Source organism: Alligator sinensis, unplaced genomic scaffold (genome assembly GCF_000455745.1).
Source record: "Alligator sinensis unplaced genomic scaffold, ASM45574v1 scaffold387_1, whole genome shotgun sequence".
Taxonomy (NCBI): Eukaryota; Metazoa; Chordata; order Crocodylia; family Alligatoridae; genus Alligator; species Alligator sinensis.
Window position 1 is genome coordinate 1,067,739 of NW_005842196.1, and position 25,647 is coordinate 1,093,385.

General features: G+C 41.9%; 1 protein-coding gene across 4 annotated transcripts in view; it reads right to left on the minus strand.

Annotated features, from left to right (window-relative positions):
- Window positions 1–25,647, minus strand: part of PCDH19 (protocadherin 19) — a 110,661-nt gene that overhangs the window by 76,432 nt on the left and 8,582 nt on the right. Inside the window, exons 3-5 of one of the 4 annotated variants that reach the window (XM_014521254.2) lie at window positions 12,509–12,597; window positions 11,919–11,985; window positions 10,142–11,598 (exon numbers count right to left, since the gene is read on the minus strand). The exons of 2 other annotated variants lie outside the window; for them this stretch is intronic. In XM_014521254.2, coding sequence (XP_014376740.1) covers window positions 11,551–11,598; window positions 11,919–11,985; window positions 12,509–12,597 — 204 coding nt within the window. In that variant the 3' untranslated portion in view covers window positions 10,142–11,550. Of the gene's footprint in view, window positions 1–10,141; window positions 11,599–11,918; window positions 11,986–12,508; window positions 12,598–25,647 lie in introns of those variants that run through there. One more of the 4 variants, XM_014521255.2, reaches the window with a different exon arrangement.

Here is a 25,647-nt window from a genome sequence, read left to right on the forward strand (position 1 = left end):
GCAAACACAGCATCCACTTAGATTTACTGTCCCAGAAATATAAACAGAATATTTATTTCTGACCTTTTAAGTACTAATTCCAAATTTAATGAAGCACAATGAACATTCCTCAGAGCCAGACTCCATGGTTGCTTAACATTGGCAACCCTCTAATTATTACTGCAGCTTAAATAAAGGGCATTTGGTTCTGTTGGAAATTATTAAACACTGAAGGAACTGACTCCAGCCTCCATTTTCTCTTGATAAAATAAAAATCAATGCAGCAAAACCACTGATGGAGTATCTCTCTTAGCATTACTCAGTTCTCTAGAAGGAAAAATGTATCAAAACAATATATTAAGGCACTGGCATGCTAACTAATCTATCCTGAATTCCTGTTCCTTCCCCAAATAAATATAGGAGCTTCCTCATTTTGTATCTGAAAATGGATGAGAACAGAAGAAAAGCAGCTATTGTGACTTGTTTTTAAGAGGGATTGGATTAGAAACCTAGATTCAGTCCTAAGAGCAGCATTGCACAATGAAGCCATAATTACATGCCTGAAAGTGGCTAATAATATCACCAGTTTGAATTGTTGGCATATCAGAAATCTGCAGCATCATTATGAAGTGCACAAATGTAGTAATAAGAAAACTACCTTACATTCATAAGGTACCTATAATCCAAAAGCTCTTTACAAGCTGTTGTACACAAGGATCACTTCAGCAAGCATTTTCAATGCAGACACTCAGGCTGAAAATGGGGCAGACATTCTGCACCAACACTACAAAACAGAAAGGGAAGCAAAGAACACCGAACCTAAAGAGGGCATTTTGTTAAGAGAGGAAGCCTGAGGACACACGCTGAAACTATAACAAGGGCAGCAGGGCTATCCTATTCACCACAGCCAAAGCCAAAAAGCCACTGGGGGGGGGAGGGGGACAAGGCTTTATATGTACAGTAGCTTATACCTGCAACATCTTTCTTCCTAGCAAGTTTTACAAACAGCAGGTTTGACTCCAACATGCAACGAGAACAGCAGGGCTGTGTGCTGAAGATATCTTGTGAGGACTGAAGTATTCCTTTCCCCGTGTCTCCCCATAAGCCACTTAACAACAGAAGAGATACTGTAATACAGCCAATGTATTACTCTTCCTGGGGAGAATTACCATATTATCTATACTTCCATGCACCATCAGCCCTATGCTCTAACACCCTGCATATTGGGACAGAGGCTACCAAATCCCTGGCCATTCATGGTAAAATCGCACTGCACCTGTAGGGTCTGGTTCTCCTTGGCAATGACCTCAAGCTTCGTCCTGTTTGTACGTTACAGCTGAGAAGCAGCGTCACCTAAGGGGTGTGGGATCAACCACTAGCACAAAGCAGTGGGTAAGAAGAAACTATATCTAAAGTTAAATTATTTAGTCTACAGATTGTACCTTAAATCCCTTAACACCCCTTCAGAACAGACAGGACCCCAATATTTAATGCTCATATAAAAGGCATGGCATGTGCTAAATTACATGAAGCTGAGGTTACATACCTTGATCAGAGCGAGTTAAGCAGCTCCTGTTGGTTTAAGGGAGTTCAGGGAAGTGAGGCCAATCAATGCCCATCCAGAGGGATAGGGGACCTTTAACGATGGCAACTGTCAGGACATCAGATTCATGTGTCACCCAAAAGGGAGTGTATTTCAACACATCACTAATGAGATGGAAGTTACTGCTCTCCCCTGCACAGTGGGAAGGATTGGAGTGAGAGCTGGTGGAACAGGAGGACACAGGGCAGAGAGGGGGCAATCAAAGCCTTTCTGAAAAGCAAAAGTACCCAGCTGGTGAGCACAACCCAGGCAATTTCCTTCCAGGAACAGGTTCAGGAAGAATGAGCAAAGACACTTGCCTCCCAGCAGCTGGGGCAGAGAAGCCTCAAAGCCTGTGCCATAAATCTCTCAGACTGCATTTGAAAGATGTCAGTTCCCTGCATTTTTTCTGTCCCATCTTTGTGACTCCATCTCCCCGCACTCTCTCTCTCCCACTCCTGTGTCTCTCTGTTCTCTTCTTCCCAATACACACCCTGCTTAAACACTACACTTACATTAAAGCCACAGAAACCTCTCTCTGAACTTGCTAGTGATGCCACTGCTGCTGTCTATCAAATCCTTTGACTTCCCTTCTCTCTTCCAGCTCCCATCTGCTGCCTAGGGACTAGTGCTATGGTTTGTCTGCCTACAGTATCTAGTGGACAGTTCAGATTCTAACCAAGATAACCCTGGATGGATCCCCTGATCCCTGTCCTGAAATGCTTGCAAGCATCCCATGATACTCTGGATCATTTTAACAGAACTCATGAAAATGGATAAAGTTCAGGAGGCTCCCACAAGGCTGGAGTAACTAAGCTTCATGCAGGGAAGGTGGAAAAAGAAACCCACATTGTCCAACCTTGGGGCAGCTCTCCTGGGTCTGAAGCATAGCCACTATCCCAGGCTTTAGGCTGTAGTAGCAGTCACTGCCCTTTTCCACCATGTGCATGGGTCTACAGACACTGGAACAACCTACATTTAAAATCTAGTAGTTCCTTCTCCACCAATATCCAGTGCTCCTGGCCCATTCAGAGCTGAGGTAGAATCTGCCTCTCTGTGCACAGTGATGTGTGCAGGCCCTGTTGTATGGTCACTCCTCCTGCACATACCCTCCTGTAGGGCTTGTGTTGTGGAAAAGATGACACATGGAGCAAATTTAACCCATGTGAAAATACATTTCAAGGAAAAGTCTTGATTTGGCCTCTGGGGCCAACAGCCAGTACAATCTAATAACAGGCCTTTTCCATCACAAATGCCTAGGAATTTCTGAAGTGCACTATGTATAGCAGTGTAGCCTCCAGCATGCCCTTTTACACCCTTCTAAGTACTACAGGGTTGTTGGCCCTGAAACAATCTGGATTTAATCAGACAGTTTAGAGTAATGGGGCATGACTCAGAGACATTTTAAAAACCTTTAAGAACTGCCCTTTCCCTGTCTCCTTCCATTATGAATGAAAACTAATGTAATAGATTCTCTTTTCTCTAAACGGTCCTCTCTCAGGAGTTAAATAAAACTCATTGTCATTCATTCCCTGGAGCTCTGGGTCAGACATGATATATTTTTGGGAGGGGAAGAGGGAATCTCTGATTTCTCATGGCAAAAAATGCCAAAAGTATTGCAATTGTGTTGGAAATAAGGTTGTGAAGACATGATACTGCCTTTCTATTAAATCAAAGGGAAAATTATATAAGGGCACCTCACCTCAAGCTGTCTGCATATAGAGCATCGCTTCCTTCTGTGACAGGAAGTCAGTTCAGGGGCAAAGGGAGAGGATGGGGGGAGGGAAATAGGCTTTGTTAAGCAGCAGGAAAAGTGAGCAAATACCAACACTGAAGAGGCACAGGTTCTATATAATTAGTCATGCAGCTCACTTGCTTTCACCATTGGAAGTCACTCAACCTCTGTGCCTCAACTGTACAATGGAGATCATGATGTCTAGCTGCCTTTTTAAACTTTGGATAATTAAGAGTATTTTCTCAATACACAGAAGGAGCATTAGTCCTGAATATTTGTCAATGAGAAAACACGGACAAACAAAATCTTCACAAGGGGCCCAGGCTGGCAGCGGGGCTGGGTTACCAGGTGGTGCTGGGCGCGGGGCAGGGGAAAGCGGCCCCTTGCCCACCCCGTGCCCGGCACTGCAACCGCTCGCAGCCCACGTAGGGCTACCTGTGCCTGCTCCAGACAGCCCCGCATGGGCTGCAAGTGGCTGCAGCACGGGGCACTGGGCACAGGGCAGGTGAAGGGCCACTTTTCCCCGCGCTCAGCTTTTCTCTGGGCTCCTTCCTGGTGCAGAAGAAAGAGGCCCCTCCCCTGTCCTGTGGCCAGCACCCCAAACTGCAGCTGCTTGCAGCCCATGTGGGGCTACCTGTTCCTGCTCCAGACAGCCCCGTGTGGGCTGCGAGTGGCTGCAGTGCAGGGCGCCAGCCATGGGGTGCTGGCAGAGCCGTTCTCCTCCATGCCAGGAAGGAGCCTGGGGAAAAGCTAAGCATGGGGAAAAGCAGCCCCTCCCCTACCCTGTGGCCAGCACTCCCTGCTGCAGCCACTCGCAGCCCACGGGTCTGTCCAGATCAGGAACAGGCAGCCCCATGCAGGCTGTGAGCGGCTGCAATGTGGGACACCAGCCCTGGGGCAGGTGAGGAGCCGCTTTTCCCTCCCCCCGTGCTCAACTTTTCCCCAGGCCAATTTTCCCTGGGCTCCTTCCCTGCCTGGGGTCCTCCCCTGCCCTTCCCCACCTTCCCCCTTACCTGCAGTTCTGGCACGGGGCAGCCACCCTGGTCCCAGGCCAGAAGCCCCAGCTGTTGTAGGAGCCCACCAGGCTTCCCCTGCATCCTACTGCCCTTGGTTCCTGTCATTTTTGACAGGAACCAAAAGCAGGTAAGTATTAATTTTCTAAACTTTTTAGGGGCCCTGTGGGCTCGATAGAATGGCCTTACAGGCCAGATCCAGCCTGCAGGCTGTATTTTGCCCACCCCTGGCACAGGGAGTAATTATGAAAAGAAGAACATTCTGGAACAGGCCTGGAAAAACAGTTCCCAGGCTATAGGACAGTATCTACATAGAAGAGGCAAAAGTTTTGGAATGGATTCAGTCCCTCCAAGCCCAGTATGCTTATTAATACTGGCCAGGGTAAGGAGTAAATATCCTTTATCAAAACACTTTATTTGTACCCCATGCATCCCTTCTACATTTTTCACTGTAAAAAAAAATAATAATAATCTTGCCCCACTGTAAAGGCAAAACTAGACACTGAAAGTCTGAATACTGACACAAACATGGACCACCTGCATATTTATTCCCACAAATAGTCAGCAGGATTCATAACCCATCTTCTGCACATGCAATTGAGAGAGTTGTGCATATGTACACATTGGCACTGGCTCCAGTGGGCTCAAACTGTCTTCCATCAAAATTCCACAACAATGAAAGATAATAAAACCCTGTGAAACAGTGCCCTGTATATTTGTCTTGTTATCATTTAAACTGTTTATCTATAATTGCTAGGAAAGAATTGCAATCAAACTATCGTCTGCCAGCTACCACTCTAAGTCTCAAGGGTATTTTGCTCACAATAAAATTATTTATCAAAAAACAGCTTCCTCCATTTTTGCTGCATGAATAAAATTGTTCATGCAGCCCTCCAAAACACAAATCCCTTGCAGTCATAAAAAAAGACAGTACATGAAGACTGAAAGGTGTTGTAACTTTCTCCCTGTTATGCCAATGTGTGGAGGTTGACACAGCAATGCTAAAATGAAAAGGTGAATGGAAATACTGTTAAACTGTGGAAGATCCAGGCTGAAAGATAGGAATGTTATTGCAAGCTGGAATGAAGCCCAATCATGCTGGTCAACGTAAACAGAAGTGTAACAACCAGGTTTGCATCCTGAGTGACAGCCAGCTGGGCTAGTTGCTGTCATTCTTGTGCCTCCTCTAAATGGGCACCTGGGGTTGGTGCCCTGGTCACCCGGGGTTGGTGCCCTGGTCACCCACCCCTAGTTACACTGCTGAGTGTAAAGCAGCACAGAGATGCTGGCTGTGGTCTACCTGCAGACTGTGTAAGAGGGGATGACAAGTGGACAGGCAGCATTTTCTACCATGTGACAGATTCTCTTTCCTCCCTTTGATAGGAGTAAGGGCCTCAACTTTCAGAGCAATGTACTTCAGAGGATAAAATGCACATTAGAAAAGGGAAACTAAGGAAACCTTTAAGTCCAAAAGTAAGAATCAATCTACATTGCCAGCAAGGTGCACTGCAGCTCATGTAGACATACCCAGCTAGCTGGGTAACTGAGTAAAGCACTCACTCTGCTCAGTGTAACAGAGAATCCCTGCCCATTACCAGGAGAACTTGCATAGGTAAAGGACCAGGGATCAGGCACCTGAGGCAATTGGGGACCTTGGCCCTGGGGAAAGAGGGGGGCCAAAAAGGATCAATCAGGTGGCTGGGTTTAGGAATATAGGCCCCATCCTTGAGCTGAAAAAGGCAGTCTGGTCCTGAAGGGAAAAGCACACCTGCATAAGGCTGCTACAGGAGACAAATACCCAAGCAGTCCCAGAGAGCTGATTTAGAACTCATAGCTTACAGGGAAACATTAACCCTGGGTTGGAAGGATTTTGTTTCACAGCCATTGTGCTGGTGTTTATTATGTGTTTTAAATACCGGAGGACTGGATTGTGGCTATAGGGGGTCACAGACAGGTGTGCTTTAGTGCGTTCCCCTTGCAGCAAGCACCAAGGGTTTCAACCCTCCCAGAAAAGGGGAGATGCCATCAGAGCAAGGCTAAACCCTAGTGACTAAGGTCTTGAACCATAGGCCCAGGCAAAGTATGCAGTCAGAGAAGAGAAAAGAGGAAAAAAAAAAAAAGGACTGAGGCTGTGACAACCAAGACCCTGAAAAGTGCCTTAGAAGCCTTTGGGTGTATTCCTGTAAGTAGGAAGTATCACAAGAAGGTGCAAAGGCCTCCAAGTGTAGCTGATCCACAGAGCCACCTACCCGGTGAGGTGAGTACCTATTGTTCTTCAAGAACCCCTCCCCCATCAACAAGGAACATCAAAGGCGTGACAGGTGAGTGACTGGAGGTAAAGCGGGGGGGGGCAGGAAGGAACTGGAAAGCAGTGTGAACCCTTGCAGGTCTTGCATGCAGCATAAACCACTGCCTGGGACCTTGAGTAAAGACTGGGGCAGTTAGCCCATGCAAAGTTCTGAGTAGGCATGTAAATATAGTTTTAAAAACTATCCATTTAACTTCTCTAGTTATTGATTAAATGGTTAATTGATCACACAGCAGCTCAGACATGGCTACTGCTGGGAGCTGCTCCCTGGAGCCTGGAGAGGAGGATGGGGAGCAGGGGGCAACACAGCCCATGTGAAGCAACTGCAGCAGGAGGGGCTTTCCCAGCCACTGCAGGGTTGGGAGGGCATGAACAAGCAGCTAATTACTTAATTGATGTCACTAAACTGCCACCTGTTTTCTTCCATAATCTCATAGGCTATGGGTACTAATCCTGCCCCCTTCCCCCTCACCCCTCCTGCCTTCCTGTTCCTGAGGCGCCACCCTGCTTCCCTTCCCTGCCAGACTTTACCCCACACTAAACATTAACCGGTAATGCATTACCAGTATAAACATACTTATCACTTAAACCTTTAACATCCCTACTTCCAAACTGCCACAACTGCACTTCAGTCAGTACCCAGATTAAACTAATTAGAGTTAGTCTACTCTACACAACCCAGTCACACCTCTGATTGCTGCTTAACCCTAAAGAAAGGAAAGATGGAAAATGGAACACTGAAACCAATCAATTTCTGCCTTCACTGCAGACTTGAGCCCATTAGCTTCATATAGCTCCCCAATGACAACCCAAAGATGCAGCTCTTCAAAGCATTTTTCTCCAAGAAGTTCAGAGCTTCACTTTTGATGAAACACCCAGACATCTACTGGCAAGCTCAAGCAGTTTGTCAGCTGGTGGGCGCTGTTCGGGGTGCTCTGCTCACTGACCCCCGGGGGAGCACTTGTTTTGAACCTTTGACCCCGCACGCACACCCTGTTTTCTTTTGAGTTGTCCCACGTAATATTTAGGTAACTTTCGGGAGCCCAGCCGCCCAATTTTTGATTGAGTGGCAGCCCCTGATGAATTTTTTAAAGTTCCAGCAAGTCACCTGTCTGGTCACCAGCCAGACACCGGTACCACCATTGGCCACCCGACCGGGGTGGCCCAAAGATCCATTGGACTTACTTCGGCCATCAATAGTACCCAGACATCTACTGGTCTGGCCCAAGGCCCAGCATTAAAAGGAGCACTTTGCCTTTAATTCTTCTTATTAAAAGGTGGGAATTGTAAGTAATTGTCTTGCTGTCCCCTCCACCATGCCTTATTGCTGCTCATTCACTCTTTAACTCTCCCTGAGTTCTGCTTCTGTTCTAGCTGTCTGCTGACTGTATGGCATTGCTGCAACTCTGATGTATGGTACAGGGAGCTAATGGACTTTAAAATGTGGACAAATAGTTCATGCTGATGATCTCAACAGAGTAACAGAGATAACTGTTACAATGGGGGTGAAGTTTCTATTTTACTGTAGGAAGGCAGAGATGCTTTGAGGTGTGCTGTCAACATTCCATTACATTTTCTTTTTCCTTACTACAGAGAGATACCCAATTCTCTGCTAAGGCTTCTGAGCAGCATGCTTTGAAGGATGTGTCCTGTATAGAGTACAACTACCAAAGGACATCAAGAAACTGTGGGCCAAACTCATCACTTAATCCTGGAGAATTAGATCAGGGATTGTTTTAGTCCTGCATGTACAAGGACACATGATGCTGGATGCATTTTTAACACATTTATTTTTTCCAAATTCATTTTATTCAATGTCAGAGGAACAGAGGAATTTCAGTATCAGGTTAGATCATTGCTCTACTGAATGTATTATCCTGCCTCTGGACAATGCTTCAGAGGAAGGGTTTTAAAAAAAAAAAAAATGAAATTATAATGAAACTAGTGAATGGTGCATTGTTAACAACCCTCAGAGATCACCCCACCCAGATCTGTCCCCTCCTGTTTAGAGAAGGCAGACAACAAACTACCGCTTTAAACCCAAGCGCTACTGGGGGAAGCCAGCAGATTGACCTGCATATGCTTTGTATTCTTTTTTAAACAATCTCTCTCTCATACATTTGGTGCATGCTATGTGAAAAGATCCCACAGCTGTGCTTGATATTAGCTACATTTGTGATCAATTGATCCTTCCATGTGCCAGATAATGCTACAGCAGGGAAAAAAAGAAAAGTTCATCAGAAGCACCCCAACTGTTGTTAACTCAAAGGATAAATTGTAAGGACATAAATCAGTGAGATGATAAAGCCCCACTAAACTGGAAACTAGTTTAACACATGAACTGAATGGCATTCTCTTTCAACTCCACCCATGTTCAGAAAAGGAGACAAAAAAAATAAGAGTTCCCTCTGCATTATTAACAATCTGGTAAATACAGCCAGTTAGTTATTACAAAGGTGCCAAAACTTCACTACTACTTGTTCCTTTCAGTTAATGTACCATAGCAGAGGATGAATTGCTATTACAAGGAACTAAAAATAAAAGTGTTTCAGACTCCATAATTGGCTTGTCTTGTTGGGCTTTTTAAGGAACCAAAGTACCAGTTCCAGGCTATTAGCCCCAAGGTTGTAGGAGAATGGTGTAAAATATTTCTTCATTAAAACTCTTGCCTTTCTGCAAACGGTTTTTTCCCCCCATTCTTTTCTTTTTAAAAGATGTGTGTTATCAAACGAGCTTTGGTGTGAAGAGGTCTTCGAAACCCCAAGGTAATAAAAATAGACGAGGTTTTTTCAGCTGAAAAGCCAGTCATAGTTTCCAGTCATGCATTCAGCTCATTTTTCTACCAAAAAAAAACAAAAACAAAAACAAAAAAAAACCGTAATATTCCTGAGTTGTGCTTTTTATCATGGTCCATTTCTAATAATCAATCCTCAAAACCTGCATCAGATTACTTTGTTCTTTGAAGCAGAGATGATCTGGATCCATCTTGGGTCTTGCGAAATGCCAAGCACATGATGCTAGTAGTGCTCGACTCAAAACCTATTGGTAGCGTGTCCGTAGGAAGCAAAGAGGCACTATGAGATATTTCAAGGTCAAACTACTTTCATACAAATTCTTCAAGATTGGGGCCACCTATAGTGCTTAGAACACTGGGATACTACTTCACGCCTGGGGCTCCTACATGCTTCCATGGTGTACACAATATTAAATTAGTGATAACAATAGCAATAATGGAGAAGTGAAGATTAATAAATCCCCAGGGTATTTTACATAGGCAAAACTCCAAAGCAGCAGGTGCTTTGCCAAAAGAAAGACTTCAAGTGTGGGCTCAAGATGCTCATTCAGGCAAAGAATGATAATGATATGGAAGCACAGTAGATGGGTTTGGCTCTGCTTTGCTGTTAAGTGTCCCAGAATCATAGAAAATTAAGGTGGGAAGGGACCTCAGGAGATCTAGTCCAAACCCCTGTTCAAGGTCTAAAAGCCTCCAAAGATGGAGATTCTACAACTTCTCTGGGGGGAGGGGAGGGGAGGGGCAGGGCATGTGCCCCTGGATCTGTGTGATGCTGGGCAGGCTGCAGCTGCAGGGTGGAGCCAGAGCCAGTGCTGTACAGGGGTTTTCTTGCTGGAGGCTGGGCTCGGAGCAGGCTCTGGTAGCACTGGGAGAAGGCTGCAGCCACCCCAAATTTCTGCCTCCGGCACCCCTCCCCTTCCGACTTACCAGCTGGAGGCAGCTCTCCACACTGCCAGCTCTGTTCCATGCTGTGCTTTGGCTACGTGCAGCACAGGCATTTATCAGCCAAATTATCGGCCCCGTTGGGCCAATATCCGATATAGACAATTTCCTTTATATCAGTACTGATCCACTATCGGACCGATGTATCGGTGCACCTCTAGACCGTTACTCCTTGTTCTGTCATCTGCCACCACTGAGAACAGATAACAATCTTCACAGTGCATACCACAGTAAGATTCTGATTACCATGAGCTACTGTAATACAAATAATTTAATCTTCTAATACTTGTAAAGCCTTATCCTACACCCACTAACCTCAATTGCAAAATTCTGGTAGATATCAGTGAAATTATGATGTATGTACAGCACCTAGCACAAGGAGTTGTGGTCCACAGAAGGTCCTTTGGTGCTAGGGCTCCTAAGCATCATATGAACCACATAAACAATTGTACATAATAATGATTAAGATGACAAGTTTCAAAGTAGGTAACACCATACAGTAGTAGAAGCTCACTAGTAAGATTAAAACACACCCTGTTTCTCAATGTTTTTTCACAAGGAAATAGAACTCTACTTTTATTTATGAAATAGCCTCAGAAGTATTTACTACTTTAGGTTTTAGATTTGAAGGCTACTGTGTTGGCAAAAAAAGTATCTGTTAGGTATGATTACTCCTTTTGATAACACCTAGGCAATATCTTGTTAAAAAGGGCAAAACAACAGTTATTAATTACCCTAATTAACCTAATTCATAAGACACGTTTGTGTGGCTGTCATGACAACTGCTTTGACTAACTTGCCAAGAATAGCTGAGCTGTCCATTCAAATCAGTCCCTGATAATTACTAGTCTAGTTTACTGGGCTTCTGTGATAATAATAATTAGTGCTACTGTACAAAGGTCATGCTAAACAATTTATGAATGATGCATTTTGCATGGCAATTATGTAAGTCTCACAAAATGTACAGAATGTATACAATTACATTTTTAACGTGGCAGGAGACAGTTAGATTCTAGCCTGCCCATAGATTCTTTTTAGTACCTTTGTTTGAGAAGCAGCAGCAGGGTTGAAAGAAAAAATCATTAATATTAACTGAGGAACAAAGTGAGCCAATTAAAACTTGGGTGCATGACAACTGACCACAGCTCTGAATCACTTAATTACACAGCATGACTTAGAAGAGATTCCTCCACAGCATTATAGGGAATCATTAGGTGTGCAAGAAGGATGAAGAAGGCTCAGCATCTGTGAAGATGGTTAAAAGAAAGAGGAAAAAAATAGGGGAAAAGCTTTGATTATAAACTGTAACTTAGGCCAACTTTATTGTAGTTCTTCAACAGAACAACTATACCCGCACTGTTTACTAGCAAAATGCTCCTAACAGAGCCCAGTTTATATTGCTGGTGAAGCTTATTTCAGGCCCCCAAACCAAACAAGACATACTGACAAAAGCTGTATGCCAATGTTAAGGTTTACACTACTGGCTTTTGCCAGCTGAGCTGTGCCAGTCACAAGAAACACCTCATAACACCCCTAAATACTACTGCACCAGCAGAGGTACATACCGTGGACCTTACCTTAGAGCCACAAAGCTGGCTCCCATTCAAATCCATAAGATCAGGAAAGGGTTTTCTATAAGGTTTAAAAAAAGAAATATTTTCTTTGAGAGAGAGAGAGAGAAAAATCTATTTTACTGTTCACAGCTAAAAAAAATAAAGATCATTTTATTTCTATATTTATGCTTTGGATTCTCTTTCTGTCTCTCAGTTTGCAAGGAAGAAAACAGCTTGTCAGTCTTTCCTTTGCTTGGAATCAGTTTCTAGCTAAGGGCTCACTTAAGAGTCCTCTGCCTGTGGAAACCCTCTCTGTTCTACAGCAGCTCCTACAGATGGAGAGATTGGGCCCAACTGAACTTTCAGGTTCACATGCCCCAGCGTAACAGCTACAGGCACAAGGCTGAAATGCAAATGTGTTCAGAGAAAACCTCCCATTGATCTTAGGATAGACTAGAGATGTCTAACTTCCAAGCAGCCAGGGGTTGCATGCCCCAGGGGTCACATGAGTGCAAGCCATAGGCTGCACATTCCCCCAAACTGTACTGCATATGTAGGAAGCTCCACACACATACTACACTGTGCACGTGAGCAGTCCCTACCTCAGCTCCTTCACTGTACCGTGCCATGGCTCCTCTGGTAGCATGGGCTGTGCTGCCCCACCTCCTGAGGCAGGAACAGAAAATAAGAGCTGAGGGAGAAGGAGACCACACATCAAGCCCTTACAAGCTACATGAAGCCCTGGGGCCACCTGTTGCATAGCCCTGGCATAGCCCGTTTTTCTGCAGCCACTTCTACTAACTGGTTCATGTCGCATGCAAGTCTACTATAGTTGCCAGGTAGCAGAATGATTCCCAGAGTCCAAATGGTAAAGCCTCATGATATTAGCACTGAAGATCCAGATCCAATCCAATGTCAGCCTACAATTAGTCTTATGAAACCCAATCACATCTTGTTTCACAATGCTTGAATTTTGGGCCAACTGTGACCTAATCATGTCATTTTAAAGGAATGACTTCTACTCATAATCTATTATTTGACTTGACAACCAGTGTCAAGTCCAACGCTTCCTTAAAAAGAGGTTTTACAACTCCTCCTCCATTTTTCTGTGTCTGCAAATGCCCACACAACTGTATTAAGCTGTTTTACATCATTCTTGACCACCTAAGGGCAGTCCTACATTGCTTATATCATAAGCATAACTAGGAAAACTGAGTAAATTTCAACCATGTCAATTGCTTGTAATTCTGAACAACCTTAGTTCAACTGTTTGGAACTGAGATACTGGAGATAATTTGCTTTAATTGTAGCAGAATACGACTATCAATTATTAAAAGACAAACTCATACAAAAGAGTTAGAAATGTGCTGGGAGATTTTATGTCATTTCCTAAAAGAGACCTTTTTGTCACTTACTTTTTAAAAAGTAAGAGTAGTGTTCACATCAAATGAAAATTAGAGACTATTAACAAATAGTGGATTCGTTGGCTAAAAAACTATAATCTATTTCTGCTGAGTTTAGCAGTAGAAGTCCAGAAGTCTTCTACAACACTGGACAAAATCACTTGACTTACCTAAATCCATTTCCCTACCTGTGAAGCAGAAATGAAAATAGTAACATAAATTATTTACCATCCAATTTGCTTTAGGATTATTTGGCCACCATTAGCCTTAAGGGTCAAAGTCCTATTGAGATGAAAAGAGCAATTCAAACCTCTTGGAGCAATCAGATACAAATTTCAGAGATACTGATCCCTAAATAACAGCAATGGGAACTGCAAGTGATCAACTCCTCTGAAATTCAGGCCCATTGTTTTGGTTGGTTAAAAGCAGAATTGGGAAGACAATCCCACAATATTTTACACTTGATTTAGATTTTCTCCACAGCCAGGTTCATCTATGCTGAAAATGTTGGGATGTTTATTCCAGCCACAACCAACAATGCTGCAGCTGCACCACTGTAAATTTGCTAGTGCAGGTAGGTGTCAGGCATTTTAACCATCATTTTATCCTACCCCAAGAGTCCAAAAGCAGTATGAAATGAAACCCTCCCGCTTTCTTATGAGTTCAGCTAATAGGAGGCATAGGCGCTCAGTACTCTTCTGGATTTGGGGTCTGAAAAGATAACGTAAAAGATGTATTCTCTTGAAGATGCATGTGTAATTCTTATTAACATTCATGTTAAACATGCCTTTGTAGCCAACACAATACATTGTGGTGCAATGTATATTATGCAAAGTACAGGTTAACAAGATTGCAAGTAAGTGTGAAAATTCAGTTAATTATTGGGCAGGTAATCTACATTGCAGTCTTTATTCTATGATCCACAGCTGCAGAGGGTTTTGGCCCATGGAAAACTAGCTAAGTACATGGTTCTGGCTCCTTCTGTCATATCCAGCTGCTAAATTATATTAAATATTTTCCGAATATAAAACTTTTCTATCTAAACAGTTAATGCAGTTGCTATGGAGGTGTTATGTGAATGTGACCAGGAGGGGATGTAGTCTGCACCAATCTGAATGGGCCAGAGAAGTGTCTACAAGACAAACACTGAATTACAATGTGCTGAAAAGTGAGAGAAACCCTGCTCTGCAGGACAGAACAAAACAGCAAGTCTCCATTGTGTCAGGAAACATAACATTTTACAATGTAGATAGGAAAATCCCAACAAGCAGCGAGGTGTAAGGGAACTTAATCAGCTATGAATGCAAGACAGCCTAATAGGGTCTGATGTGATTAGGAACCTAATATGCTCAGATGGTAGGAAACTCAATGCTGTACTTGATGAGGGTACATGGAATATGCATCCATGATTATTAAGCAAACTGGCCACTGGAAGGTTTTTCGTTTGTTTGTTTGTTTTTTTTAATCAAAGAGGAGCTGGAAGAGTCTGTTGCCTGCTAAGAGAAAGTTATACGAGTTAGGACTGACACTTTAATTGAGGCATTTCTACTATGCTTACCACTATTGTGTCCGAGTTCCTGGGAAGATTAAGGGATGTTAGATTTGGCCCACAGAGATTCACAAAGGGCTGAACTAGTGAGAGGAAAGTTCAGAATTGACAATGACTGAACATACACTTCATAACCTCATTAATTTGCAACATCCAAACACAAAGTAAAAAAGGCCTGTGAAACAAACCACAATGATACACAGAGGAGATGGGGATAAGAGGAGCTGTTCAATTGTGCCAGAGTGTTACTGCTTCCATTGCAGGCTACCTTACAAAGATATATTGGGGGGGGAGGGGGGGGAATATATGCTTTGTTCACCCAAGTATTAGTATTTCTGAGGTTGTTACAGGCATGACAAGAAACGGTTGTATCCGTTAGTGTCTTCCTGAGATCGTAATGTGGTTTTGCTTTCATTTGCCTCACAACATTAAACCTAGGATTGTCAGGTACAGTTTTTGCTTTTCTGAATTTTGTATGTGAAAGCCAACACACAATTCTTCCAGATTGTTTTTCCACCCATGATTCTAGAAAAGAAGGAAGGAAAGAAGCAGGCAAAACTACCATCCAGGCCCCCTTCAGAAGACCCCAGGAAAGGTCTTGGGACATGGGAAAGGAGGAGAGAAATGGGAGCAGCATTTAGATTTAAAGGACAGTTTATCAGCTTCAGAGAAATCTCTGGAGACACCAATGTAATTGGATCCACTTCCAATTAATACCGTATATGTGCTATGCTTTGTTACCAATTACTGAAAACATCTGCAAGTAAACATCTTCATTTTTAAACATTCATCTGCTACTACACTTTTTCCTCCAATTCCCCCACCTGAAGTCACAATTATTTTTATTGACTGACTTTAAAAGGGCACCAACACACAGCTCAAACTGCCACACAACATAATGAACAACACTGTTCCATCATTATCATAACACAGCAAGCAACTGCAATGTCACACGTGACAGGTTATGACTTCAGACTGGAGGCAACAAGGGCAGATAAGCACTTAGTGTCATTGTAGTTGAAAAACAACACCTTCCTACTCAACAGAAACTGTTCTCCATATATACAAGTCTCCCATCTGCTGATTAAGGACTGACACGAGCATTTCCTCCAGCTACTGCTGCAGCTAACAGGCAAGTGGAATGTAGTCTATTCTTCTTCATGTATTATAAACAAACCTAAATCACAGTTGGAGAATCACTGTTCCTGGGAATAATAGAAGCAGCAAACAAAACAAACCTTGATTTTTGGATCCCAGACTTTGTTTGCAATGCTTGCATTTAAAAAAAAAAAAAAAATCATCTTCTGTAACAAAGTGAATACAATTGCCATTGAGACAGGAAGAACCCTGGCATCTATTCTTTTCCAAAACACTGTTCTGTCCAGGGCTACACTTAAAAATCAAAATGCTTTTTTCAGCTTGATGAACAGAAATTACAAAAAACACAGTGAACTGCAGAAGAGGGAAAATAATGTTGTCCAGAGTTTTCCCATGTGAAATCAGCAGCTTGCAACAATTTGTTACGAGTCTAATGAAGAATTTTCCCCAAATTCTACAGGGTATAATCATTCTCCCCTTAATGTGCATCTGTATACGCCCACCTATGCTAATGACAACCAAGTGTGGGAATCAAAAAGGAAGAGCCTACTACTAGACATATTTCCATTAAAAAAAAAAAAAAGAGTCATCTTGTCACTGAGAAAACACCAAACAAAAGTCCCTAGCTACTGTTGCCAGAGAACTGACACAATGATGTTTTGTGCTTCTGTACTCCCTCTGCTGGTTCTGCAGCAATACTTAAATCTCATGATCTCTGCAGCCAGAAGCTGTAGATAATCCTCCACAGGGGGGTCATGGAGGAGAGGAGCATGTGGAACAGCTTTCAACTGCTTCAGTGACATCACTACTGCTGTCAGCTCACACAGAGGTAAAGGATCAAGACCTTAGCCAGAACATAGCATTTGCCAAACAAAATGGACAATATCAGCAAGGGGGAAGAAATGTGTTCAAACTTGCAATGGAGTATTTTCCAAAATAATAGAAGTCTGCAATAATAGAATACTACAAATGGAAAGACTGTTCTTGAATACATTATTAAATGTCACTGAAGTTGGACCCAAGTTAAGACATTCATATCTGAATCCAAATTTGCCCAGGAGCAACCAGGAAATTCTAGAGACAGACTTGGTTCCCTGTCCAGGTCAGGGTCAGAATCTTCCCAAGTTTCAGGGATGCTCAGTGGGAACATCCATCTCAAATATATGCAACAGCTGAATTCTGACCTGTACTACTGATCTGCTAAAAACAGAACTTGGTGACTCGAGGCATGACTTCTCCTTCATTGCAAACAGCACTACCTTACTCCAAGCAGTCTAGCTGGATCTTAAGAATGAAGTAAAGTACTATTCAATACAAGTAGGGATGCCATATATAGCATCAATGTATAGCTCTAGCTACAACAGGTAACTGAGCTTATATAAATGTCTATTATAAGAACCCATGTCTTAAAGAAGAATTTTGCAATCATTTAGCTTGTTTAGAAGAACAGACCACTTGTTAAAATACCTATCTGATCATTTTTCATGAAGCTACCCAATATATCAGAACTGGACACATTCCACATTGTCTAGACATACACATGACCCATAAACAACTTTAAAAATGCAGCATTCGTTGGCTTCAATTGTCAAATACTTGTGTAAAACTTAACTTTAATGTTGTTTGTAATTCAACATATTAAGCTCCTACAAGTGTACGCCAATACATTTTAGTTATGCAAGTCAATAACCAATAAGATCAACAACAGAGAATTTAGCTGCATTATAAAAACAGGCAAATAAGCCACTACTGAAAAATAAAATATTGAGTCATACATCTTCCCAACTCATTTAGCCTAATAATGGTGAATGATATTTTCCAAGTACATTATTCAGCAATAAAAAGGCAGAATTATTTGATCAACTTCTAACCTTTGTGATTCTAAACAATCTTTCTGTGACCCAGATTGACTGAAGCAACATCTGCAAAGCCTTTCACAAAATTGTACTCGGTATGCACCATGGTAGGTCCATAGCCAAAGATAAATGTTATTATTTTAAACCCATCATCCTACTAATAGATGAGCAAACCTACTGCATTACCGTTGCTAGTATCAGTGAGAAAATGCCAGAGGGTTTTAGCTTAATGGAATTTTACATACCTGACTTAGTATGGGTTAATGTAATCCACCAACATAGGAATTTTAAAACCTGCCCTGTGGCATACACCTGCCATTACAAAAGATCTTATAATCCTACAAGCTCAAGATCCCCACGAGAATGATAAAGGATTCATGTCCAGATCTCTTGTGGCCAATAAAATGCAGAGGCAGAGACCCTTTCTGTGCAGCTCAAAGATACAGAAATTGACTTCAATTTCCATATAATATTTATTTGATTTAATAAGGGGTTTTTTTTTAAACTTTCAGTATACTGAGCTTTGTCATGGGAGGACATCCGAGATGCCACTGAGAACATGTGGCACAATAAATTGGATGTACACTTTTCTACTGCAGCATTAGCACCGACTATACCAGCAGCCTTAAACAACTTAACAAGGAAATAAGAACTAACTGTAATTCTTTGTTAAACAGGGGATCACTTGAAGACTAAAGCAATACTTATTTGTCCAGCTGACATAAGGCATAACTGTCTTAAGTTGGGGCTCTGTTAGTTGCTACAGGAAGGATACTGTGGTCTTTTCTCTAGCAAACCTCCCCAAAGACATCTGTGTGCATCTTTGCTTGGAAACTAAATGTAGAATCAAGCCCATAAAGCAACACTGGCAATTATGGGCCTGATTTTCTACTGTACCCAAACCTCCCACTGAATTCAGTAAGAGTTTGGAATAACCAGGAAATGCAGGATCAAGCCTTGCATCTATTACCAACATCAAATGTACAAAGGAAGACACCTCACTAGAGCCCCCAACTCATTGTGAATTCAGAGCACACTGCAATTTAAATTATAATCTATGCACTTATAAGAGTAATTACAACAACTATTTATGCTACAAATAAGACCATCCTGTATTTTAATTAACAGAAAATTATTGGTACTCAACTATAGCCTCTATTGGGAACAATATCTAATCATTTATTAAAACAAAGCCATGCACAAACCCATATGCAACCTGGCTCGGAAGAAGAGAGCAAGCATAGCTACCAATGATTACAGAAGAAGCATTTGCACTCAAGGAGAGAACAGGCAGGCTGGTGGACAGCACATCTGGCAAGAGACTGGCTATACAAAAAGGAAAAGGGCAGTGCACTCTTTGGGAGGAACATGCAAAAGTCATCTAACAATAAAACAGGATACACTGTACTTATGTGTATAGCTGGGGCACTGCAATCCAGCCTAAGCACACACATCCCAGTATGATGCTGACATATTTGAACAAGGATTGATTGCACTGCATCAATTTATATCACAATTGAGGTCAAAGGGAACTCCTAAACCCTAGAGAATAAAATGGCTTTATCTCTTGCTTTACATGTTTAACTAGAATTGGGGTGGGCACTCTGGAAGTCGGAGAAACCTTATTTAAATTGGTATGAGGGGCTATACCAAGGAGTAGCCAGAGTTCTTCTAAACAACAGCCAGAGTTCTTCTAAAATCCAAAGGAGGTGTTTGCAAAGTTATGCAAAGCAGATCTAGAATCTGTCATCACAACCCAGTCTTGTAATTCTTTTGCATCTAGGATGGCCTTTATGCAAAAAAATACTATGTTTACAAATCACAGAAGTGAAAACAAGCAGGTACTACTAAGAGCCAAATTGGAAATTATTTTACTTAAGACCATAATTATTCACTTAAGACCATCATCCTGATGCTGTTTAGCAAAGAAAAGCTTCAGAGGAGTTTTTTCTTCTTAATTTAAATGAAAGCCCTTATTTGTTATTTTTTTAATAGTTACCTGCACTATCTTTTCTCAGCTCAAGCACAATAAATCTGACCACAGGCACAAGACCAAAAAATCAAACTGAATGGGAAATATGTAATTAACAACTAGTTGTACTCTCAGGTATCCAAACTGAAATATATCACATAAATAAAGGCCTCAAGAGGTAAAAGAAATAAATTTACAATTCTCAGTTCCTGTTTTCCAAGACATTCATATGAGAGAGAAGATTTTTGTTTTTAAATAAGATTTTGATGTTAGCAGCAGCTGTTTACACATGTAGGCCTATATCCTGTCCTTGGAACCGCCCCAGAGGATGCTCTTGTGCCCTTTGAAAACTCCCTGGAGTTGATGAAGATCCTGTCTTTAGTCTTCATCTTCACTGGGATCCAACTGCAGGACTGAAGCATGCCAAATCTCCACACCTCCAATGTGATCCTCCACAGCTGAACCCCTTTCAGGGTCATTTATGCCCAGGGTAAATGAATGTGAACTGGGTATAAGATCAGAGTGGCACAACTTCACAGCCTCTTTGTGCGGATTACAAAGTGGGTAAGACAGTGCAGAAGTGACCCTACAGTATCCTTTTTTACTGATTCAAACTTACTCTGGGAACCAAGACATTTCAAAACCACCAACAAAACAAAACATAAACCTGACCCCATCGTATCCTGCTTCCATAGAAAACCATAACTGCCACCTAACCCAGGTATCATTCGGATTCAATCCTACTTCCAGCAAATCTCTTGAGCAGGCACACAGGGCCTTCAAACCTTCTGCAAGGTGGAACATAAACATAATTTTGGGTGGGATCTCAGCTCTTTATCATCAATATAAAAAGAAAAAGCAATGTTCAGTTTGACTCTGGTCCCAAGAACAGGATAGCAAGAGCCTTGATCAGTGCAATACATTGTTAAACATGACTGTGAGCTATGCTATCTCTGTTGCAAAGTATTGACATGAATTTTTCAAAACTGAAAGCTTGAAGGGATTGCATTAGATGATGTATAATTTGGTTAGCCTGACCTTAGAATGGAATAAAAAGCTGCTTATTTCCATAATGTTGCCCTCAAACACTATAAAAGGTCATACAATGTATTATGATATACAAAACAGTTCAGGGATAGTCAAGCAGAGGGATTCTCTGCGACTTGCAATTATCTGGCTATTTACATATGTATCAATTTTAAGTGACTAGTAGATGTTCTCAACAGGTACTGGATTTCTAACACAAAGCCTAAAAGTCCTCCAATTATCCACAGAACAAGTATAACTGTACACCAGCAGCGCAAGCTACATTCACACCATCTTTTACCTATGTGTTTCAGCTCTGACCAGGACTGTCTTCCAAGGTCTATTTTCTTGCTGTCTCTGTCCTCAGCCTCTCTTACAGAGGCTGCCAATGATAGCATCCACTGTGCCCATAGGCACTGTGAAACAATTGCCTATTCTCCAGGAACAAGACTGAGATTTCCAACACATGACACAGCACCCACAAAACAAGTCAGATGGTAATGACTCAGTCACTACTAACCTGTGCCAGAGACAAAGAGGTGACCTAGAGGTGTAAGGGGATGTATTCTATTAGCAATCCCATAAATCAGCTGGACGTTTGTTTCCCCATCAGGTACTCTTGGTGAGGTTTTTCTATCAGACAAGGCTTTCTTATCACATCAGAGTTAAAAAGCAAAACATCTACTAGCTATTTTTAAACCCACAAAGGGGTGAGGGGGTGGGGAGGTGGAGGAAAGTGTCATTATCTAATATTAAAAACCATCACTTGCTTTGCCAAGCTTTTAAAGAAGAGTAATTTCCATTAACTACATGACACAAAGACAAATTCACAAAAATGAAGACACACTAATTAAAACAGTGGGTTTTGCATACAGAACTCTGAGCAAATCTGAAAACAGGGCTGAATTACAGTGACCTCCCAAGGAGATATCAAGGCTGCCATCATTTCACATGAAGTTAGTCTTCTGACATACTGAAGATCACTGCCAATGATGCTTTAATTATGATGGTCTCTTAAAATAAGCTTTGTTTCTACAGCATGGTACATCTGAATGCTGGAAATTTATTTTGCTTTGATTTTTTTTTAGAGAGATATATATCTCTAATATATATATATATATATATATATATATATATATATATATAGTGTTACTCATAGGTGAACCAAATCTTTTCAATTATATATCATGGTTTCCCTAGTGTTATACTAAAGCAGGGCCCTTCACTTATAAATGGCATGGCTTGTAACAAATTGTTTGTTATGCCAGACAGTAACTGATTTCCACAAACCAAGCATATTAAAGCGAGTACATTAATTCTGGTTGTAACACACAAAATGTGATTATAAGAGAGACTTTTGGGGTTTTTTTGAGGCTAGCACAGAAAAGAAGAATAAGCTAGAGGGAAAGAAAGAATAGTCCAGTAGAGAAATGATAAAGAGAAACAGTAATGCTGATTTTATTTACTACAAAATCATATTTGTTGCAAGTCAGAGAAATTCACAGGGAAAAAAATAAAACAAAACAAAACTCTCCATGTGACCTGAAAAGAACATTAATTTTGTTCCGAAGACCATTTTTCTGGTCAGAAGACTGCCAAAAAATTATTTAGAAGCAGTGGGGCCCAGTGCTGTAACTCCTGCTCACAAAGGTCACCTCTAAAACCACTCATGCGCAATCCTAATGAAGTCAAAGCAAGCAGGTATTATTTAAAGGTCAAGGGATTGGGCCACTAGTACTCAGTCTTCACGAACACTAAGAATGCCTGAGCCCACTGCTGGTGGCCACCATCTTAGTAAAAAGTGGTCTCATTCTGCAGTAACAGCAGCTTAGGATGGCAGATTGCTTAGTAGGGACTAAAACAAGGCTGTAATTCTAGTGTCCTGTTTGTCTAGTGAGATATGCGCTTTTGCCCCATGCAAATCAAGTCAAATTAATGCAATAATTAATTTGAAGCTGCAAAAATCTGACTCAAACTCACTCTTGTGGCAGCACTCATACAAGTTAGGCCAGGTGAGCACAGTCATAGTTGGGGGGGGTTGGGTTAGAAATCAGCCCCTAACTCTTGAGCATCAGATTTGGAAGCATTATTAGAATCAATGGCTTTTCCAAGTACAGCCTTTTCTATCAGGTTGATATTAAACTAGTATCAAAGCAAGACAGGAATTGATTTTACAAACTCTTAATACACCTCCTCAATCCCAAAATAGTTTCACTCTTAAATTGGCCTTCCAATTGCTAGAATGAAAATGTTCCCGCAGCCCCTTAGCAAGACAGCTTTCACAGCAGTACATATAGGAAGGCCCATTTCAATTGGTCATTGATCTCTAAGCACAGCTTCCAGTAACATTCATGTAGAAAACCCTGGCTGGACATACAGCCCTTCTAGTTTCAAAAGTTTAATCTCTCCTCAGGCTCAGCAAGGAGAAGAGTACTCATCACAAGTGAGCTTCAAGAAACTGAGGAGCAAGTTGGGTGCAATCTCTCTTTGACTGGGAAGCTTCCTTCCCAAAAAGCATGGCATGCTCCACAGCTATAGAGCAAATGTACATAATCTCTCAGGCCAGACCCTCATTCTTTTCAGTCACTTTTACAATGGGTACAGATCAATACTTTGCTGGTATTTGAGTCATGTGCCAAAATGAGCTGACCACATCCACAACCCTGCCAACACGAGCCCAGAATATGCCTTTGCAGTGGAACTGGGGAGGGCCTCAGAGTTGGATGATGTGGAATGAACTACGATCATGATAGAATTCCAGGAACCCATTCCCACCCCCAAAATCTCTCTTGACAATAATTTTCCTGACAGACACAATCTGAAGTAACGGTTTGGCACAAACATAAAAGAGAGTCTCTCATTTTTTTTCCCCATCAGATTCAAATTCAAATCTCTGCAGACACAGATGTTTGTCTCCTTCCAGACCAAATGGACAAAGGTAGGGAGCACAAACGAATTCAATTTAACCAGCATGACACTATATACACAGCCCAGATACCTGCCACCATTTGTAACTATGCTACGGCAAAAGAGGAAATGTCTCCTGAAGAGCATTTCTCTCCACAAACAACTCATCCTGAGGGACTTTTATTTCAAGGTTCTTAACTGTTAAAGTAAATGAACCTCACATTAAAGACTGGCTACATATCAAGCTAATCTAAAACTATTATCTGCTAGGAAAAAGGTTGTTTTTAGGAGACATTTGCTTACTTCTCAGACACAAATGTTTTATGCTAACTGGCATATAAAGCTTTACTATTTACCTCTGTACTGTATCTTCTATCAAACAATGCTGTGCCTTCCCATCACTACAACAAGGGAAAGTCACATTTAGGTTGAACATTAGTAAAATCTGCCTGACACTGAGATCTGGAAAAATCTCCCAAGGGAAGTAGTGGAAGCCTCATCACTTGAGACATTTGAAACTAAACTGGACAAAGTCCTAGTAAATATACTGGCAGGAAAAATCCTGCACTGAATGAGAAATGGGCTGCATGAGATAATAGATCCCCCCTCCCCCAACTAGGATTCTCTGGTCTGAAATTTTAAGTAACTGGACAGAAACTGTAACTGTTAAACAGTCTGCACCTGCGGGTGTTGTAATAACATGCTTTGGAATGATAACTGTTAATGAACAATAATTCCTATTAATCAAATAAGCTTGCCTATCACTGCTGTTCTGATGTTGAATGATTGTGTTCACAGCAGATCCACTAAGACTGTTGCAGTGAGAGCTTCAGCCTAGCGATCAAATGTTGCAAACAGGATGCAATGGACATTGAAAAGGAATACATACCATATACAGGAGAACACAGATCTTATGGAGGGGAGAGAAAGCATAGCTACAGATGAAATGTAGTAGAAAGGTGGGCTCGGGGAACCAGGCTGCGCTTCCACAAATGCTGCAGTCTTTTTAATGGTCTTTTGTACTATTTCTGAAAAGTATGGACTGAACTTCTTGGGTCCTCCAGAGCTCTAGTACTCCCTTCTGCCAAATGAATCACAGACACCATCATAATCACCTCCCCACAACAGCAGCTTCCCTTGGGGACTTTAGAGAAAAGTTGCTGTTTTTTTTCAAACCCAGTTTCTCACTTTGACCAGACTGCCAATAAGATTTCACTTGGGTTCAGTTTCTCCCCTTCCTACTTATTAATGAGGTACCTGTCTTGAATTCTTTCAGAAAAAAGCGCAGAAGGAAAGAAAGAAATCAAATATTTCTACAGTTCAGAAGGGTCGCCAAGGGTCATTTCCATCTCTCATTTCTGGATCCTCCTTTCCTACATGACAAGAACAACAGCAGTGTGACAATGGCTAAGAGCATACCCAACAATGACTGGACAGCCAGGAAGCCCATGAAAAACCTGGCCCAAACTCATGGTTCCTTAACTAAATCTATAGGTGGTTTCCCTCTGCATTGTGCTTCCCGATCCCCGCTAGTAAATAACTGGCAGCCTGACATTCCACACTGCTTCTGCCACTAACTTCCATCACCATTTACACCGACCTGGTTCCAAGAAGCATAGCAAAATGAGCTCCTGTTGAAGCCTTCTGGCTTAATGAATACAGACATCATCAACACAAGCCAGTTACCTGTGCAAGGCCAAATCCAAAACCATCAATAGGCCACTGAGCTCATGCCATGTCCAGAGAGCCACTTGTACTCTGGACAGAAGTGGAAAGGTCTTTTAACTGCTAGTCTTCTATATGTCCAACTGACACTGAAGTTAGGGAGAGAAACAATTTATTTGTTAATATCGCTGTGTTTCATCACTTCATGTTCCAATAGCTTTTAGTACATTAAACACCATAAGTGAAGGGGGGGGGGGGGGGGGGA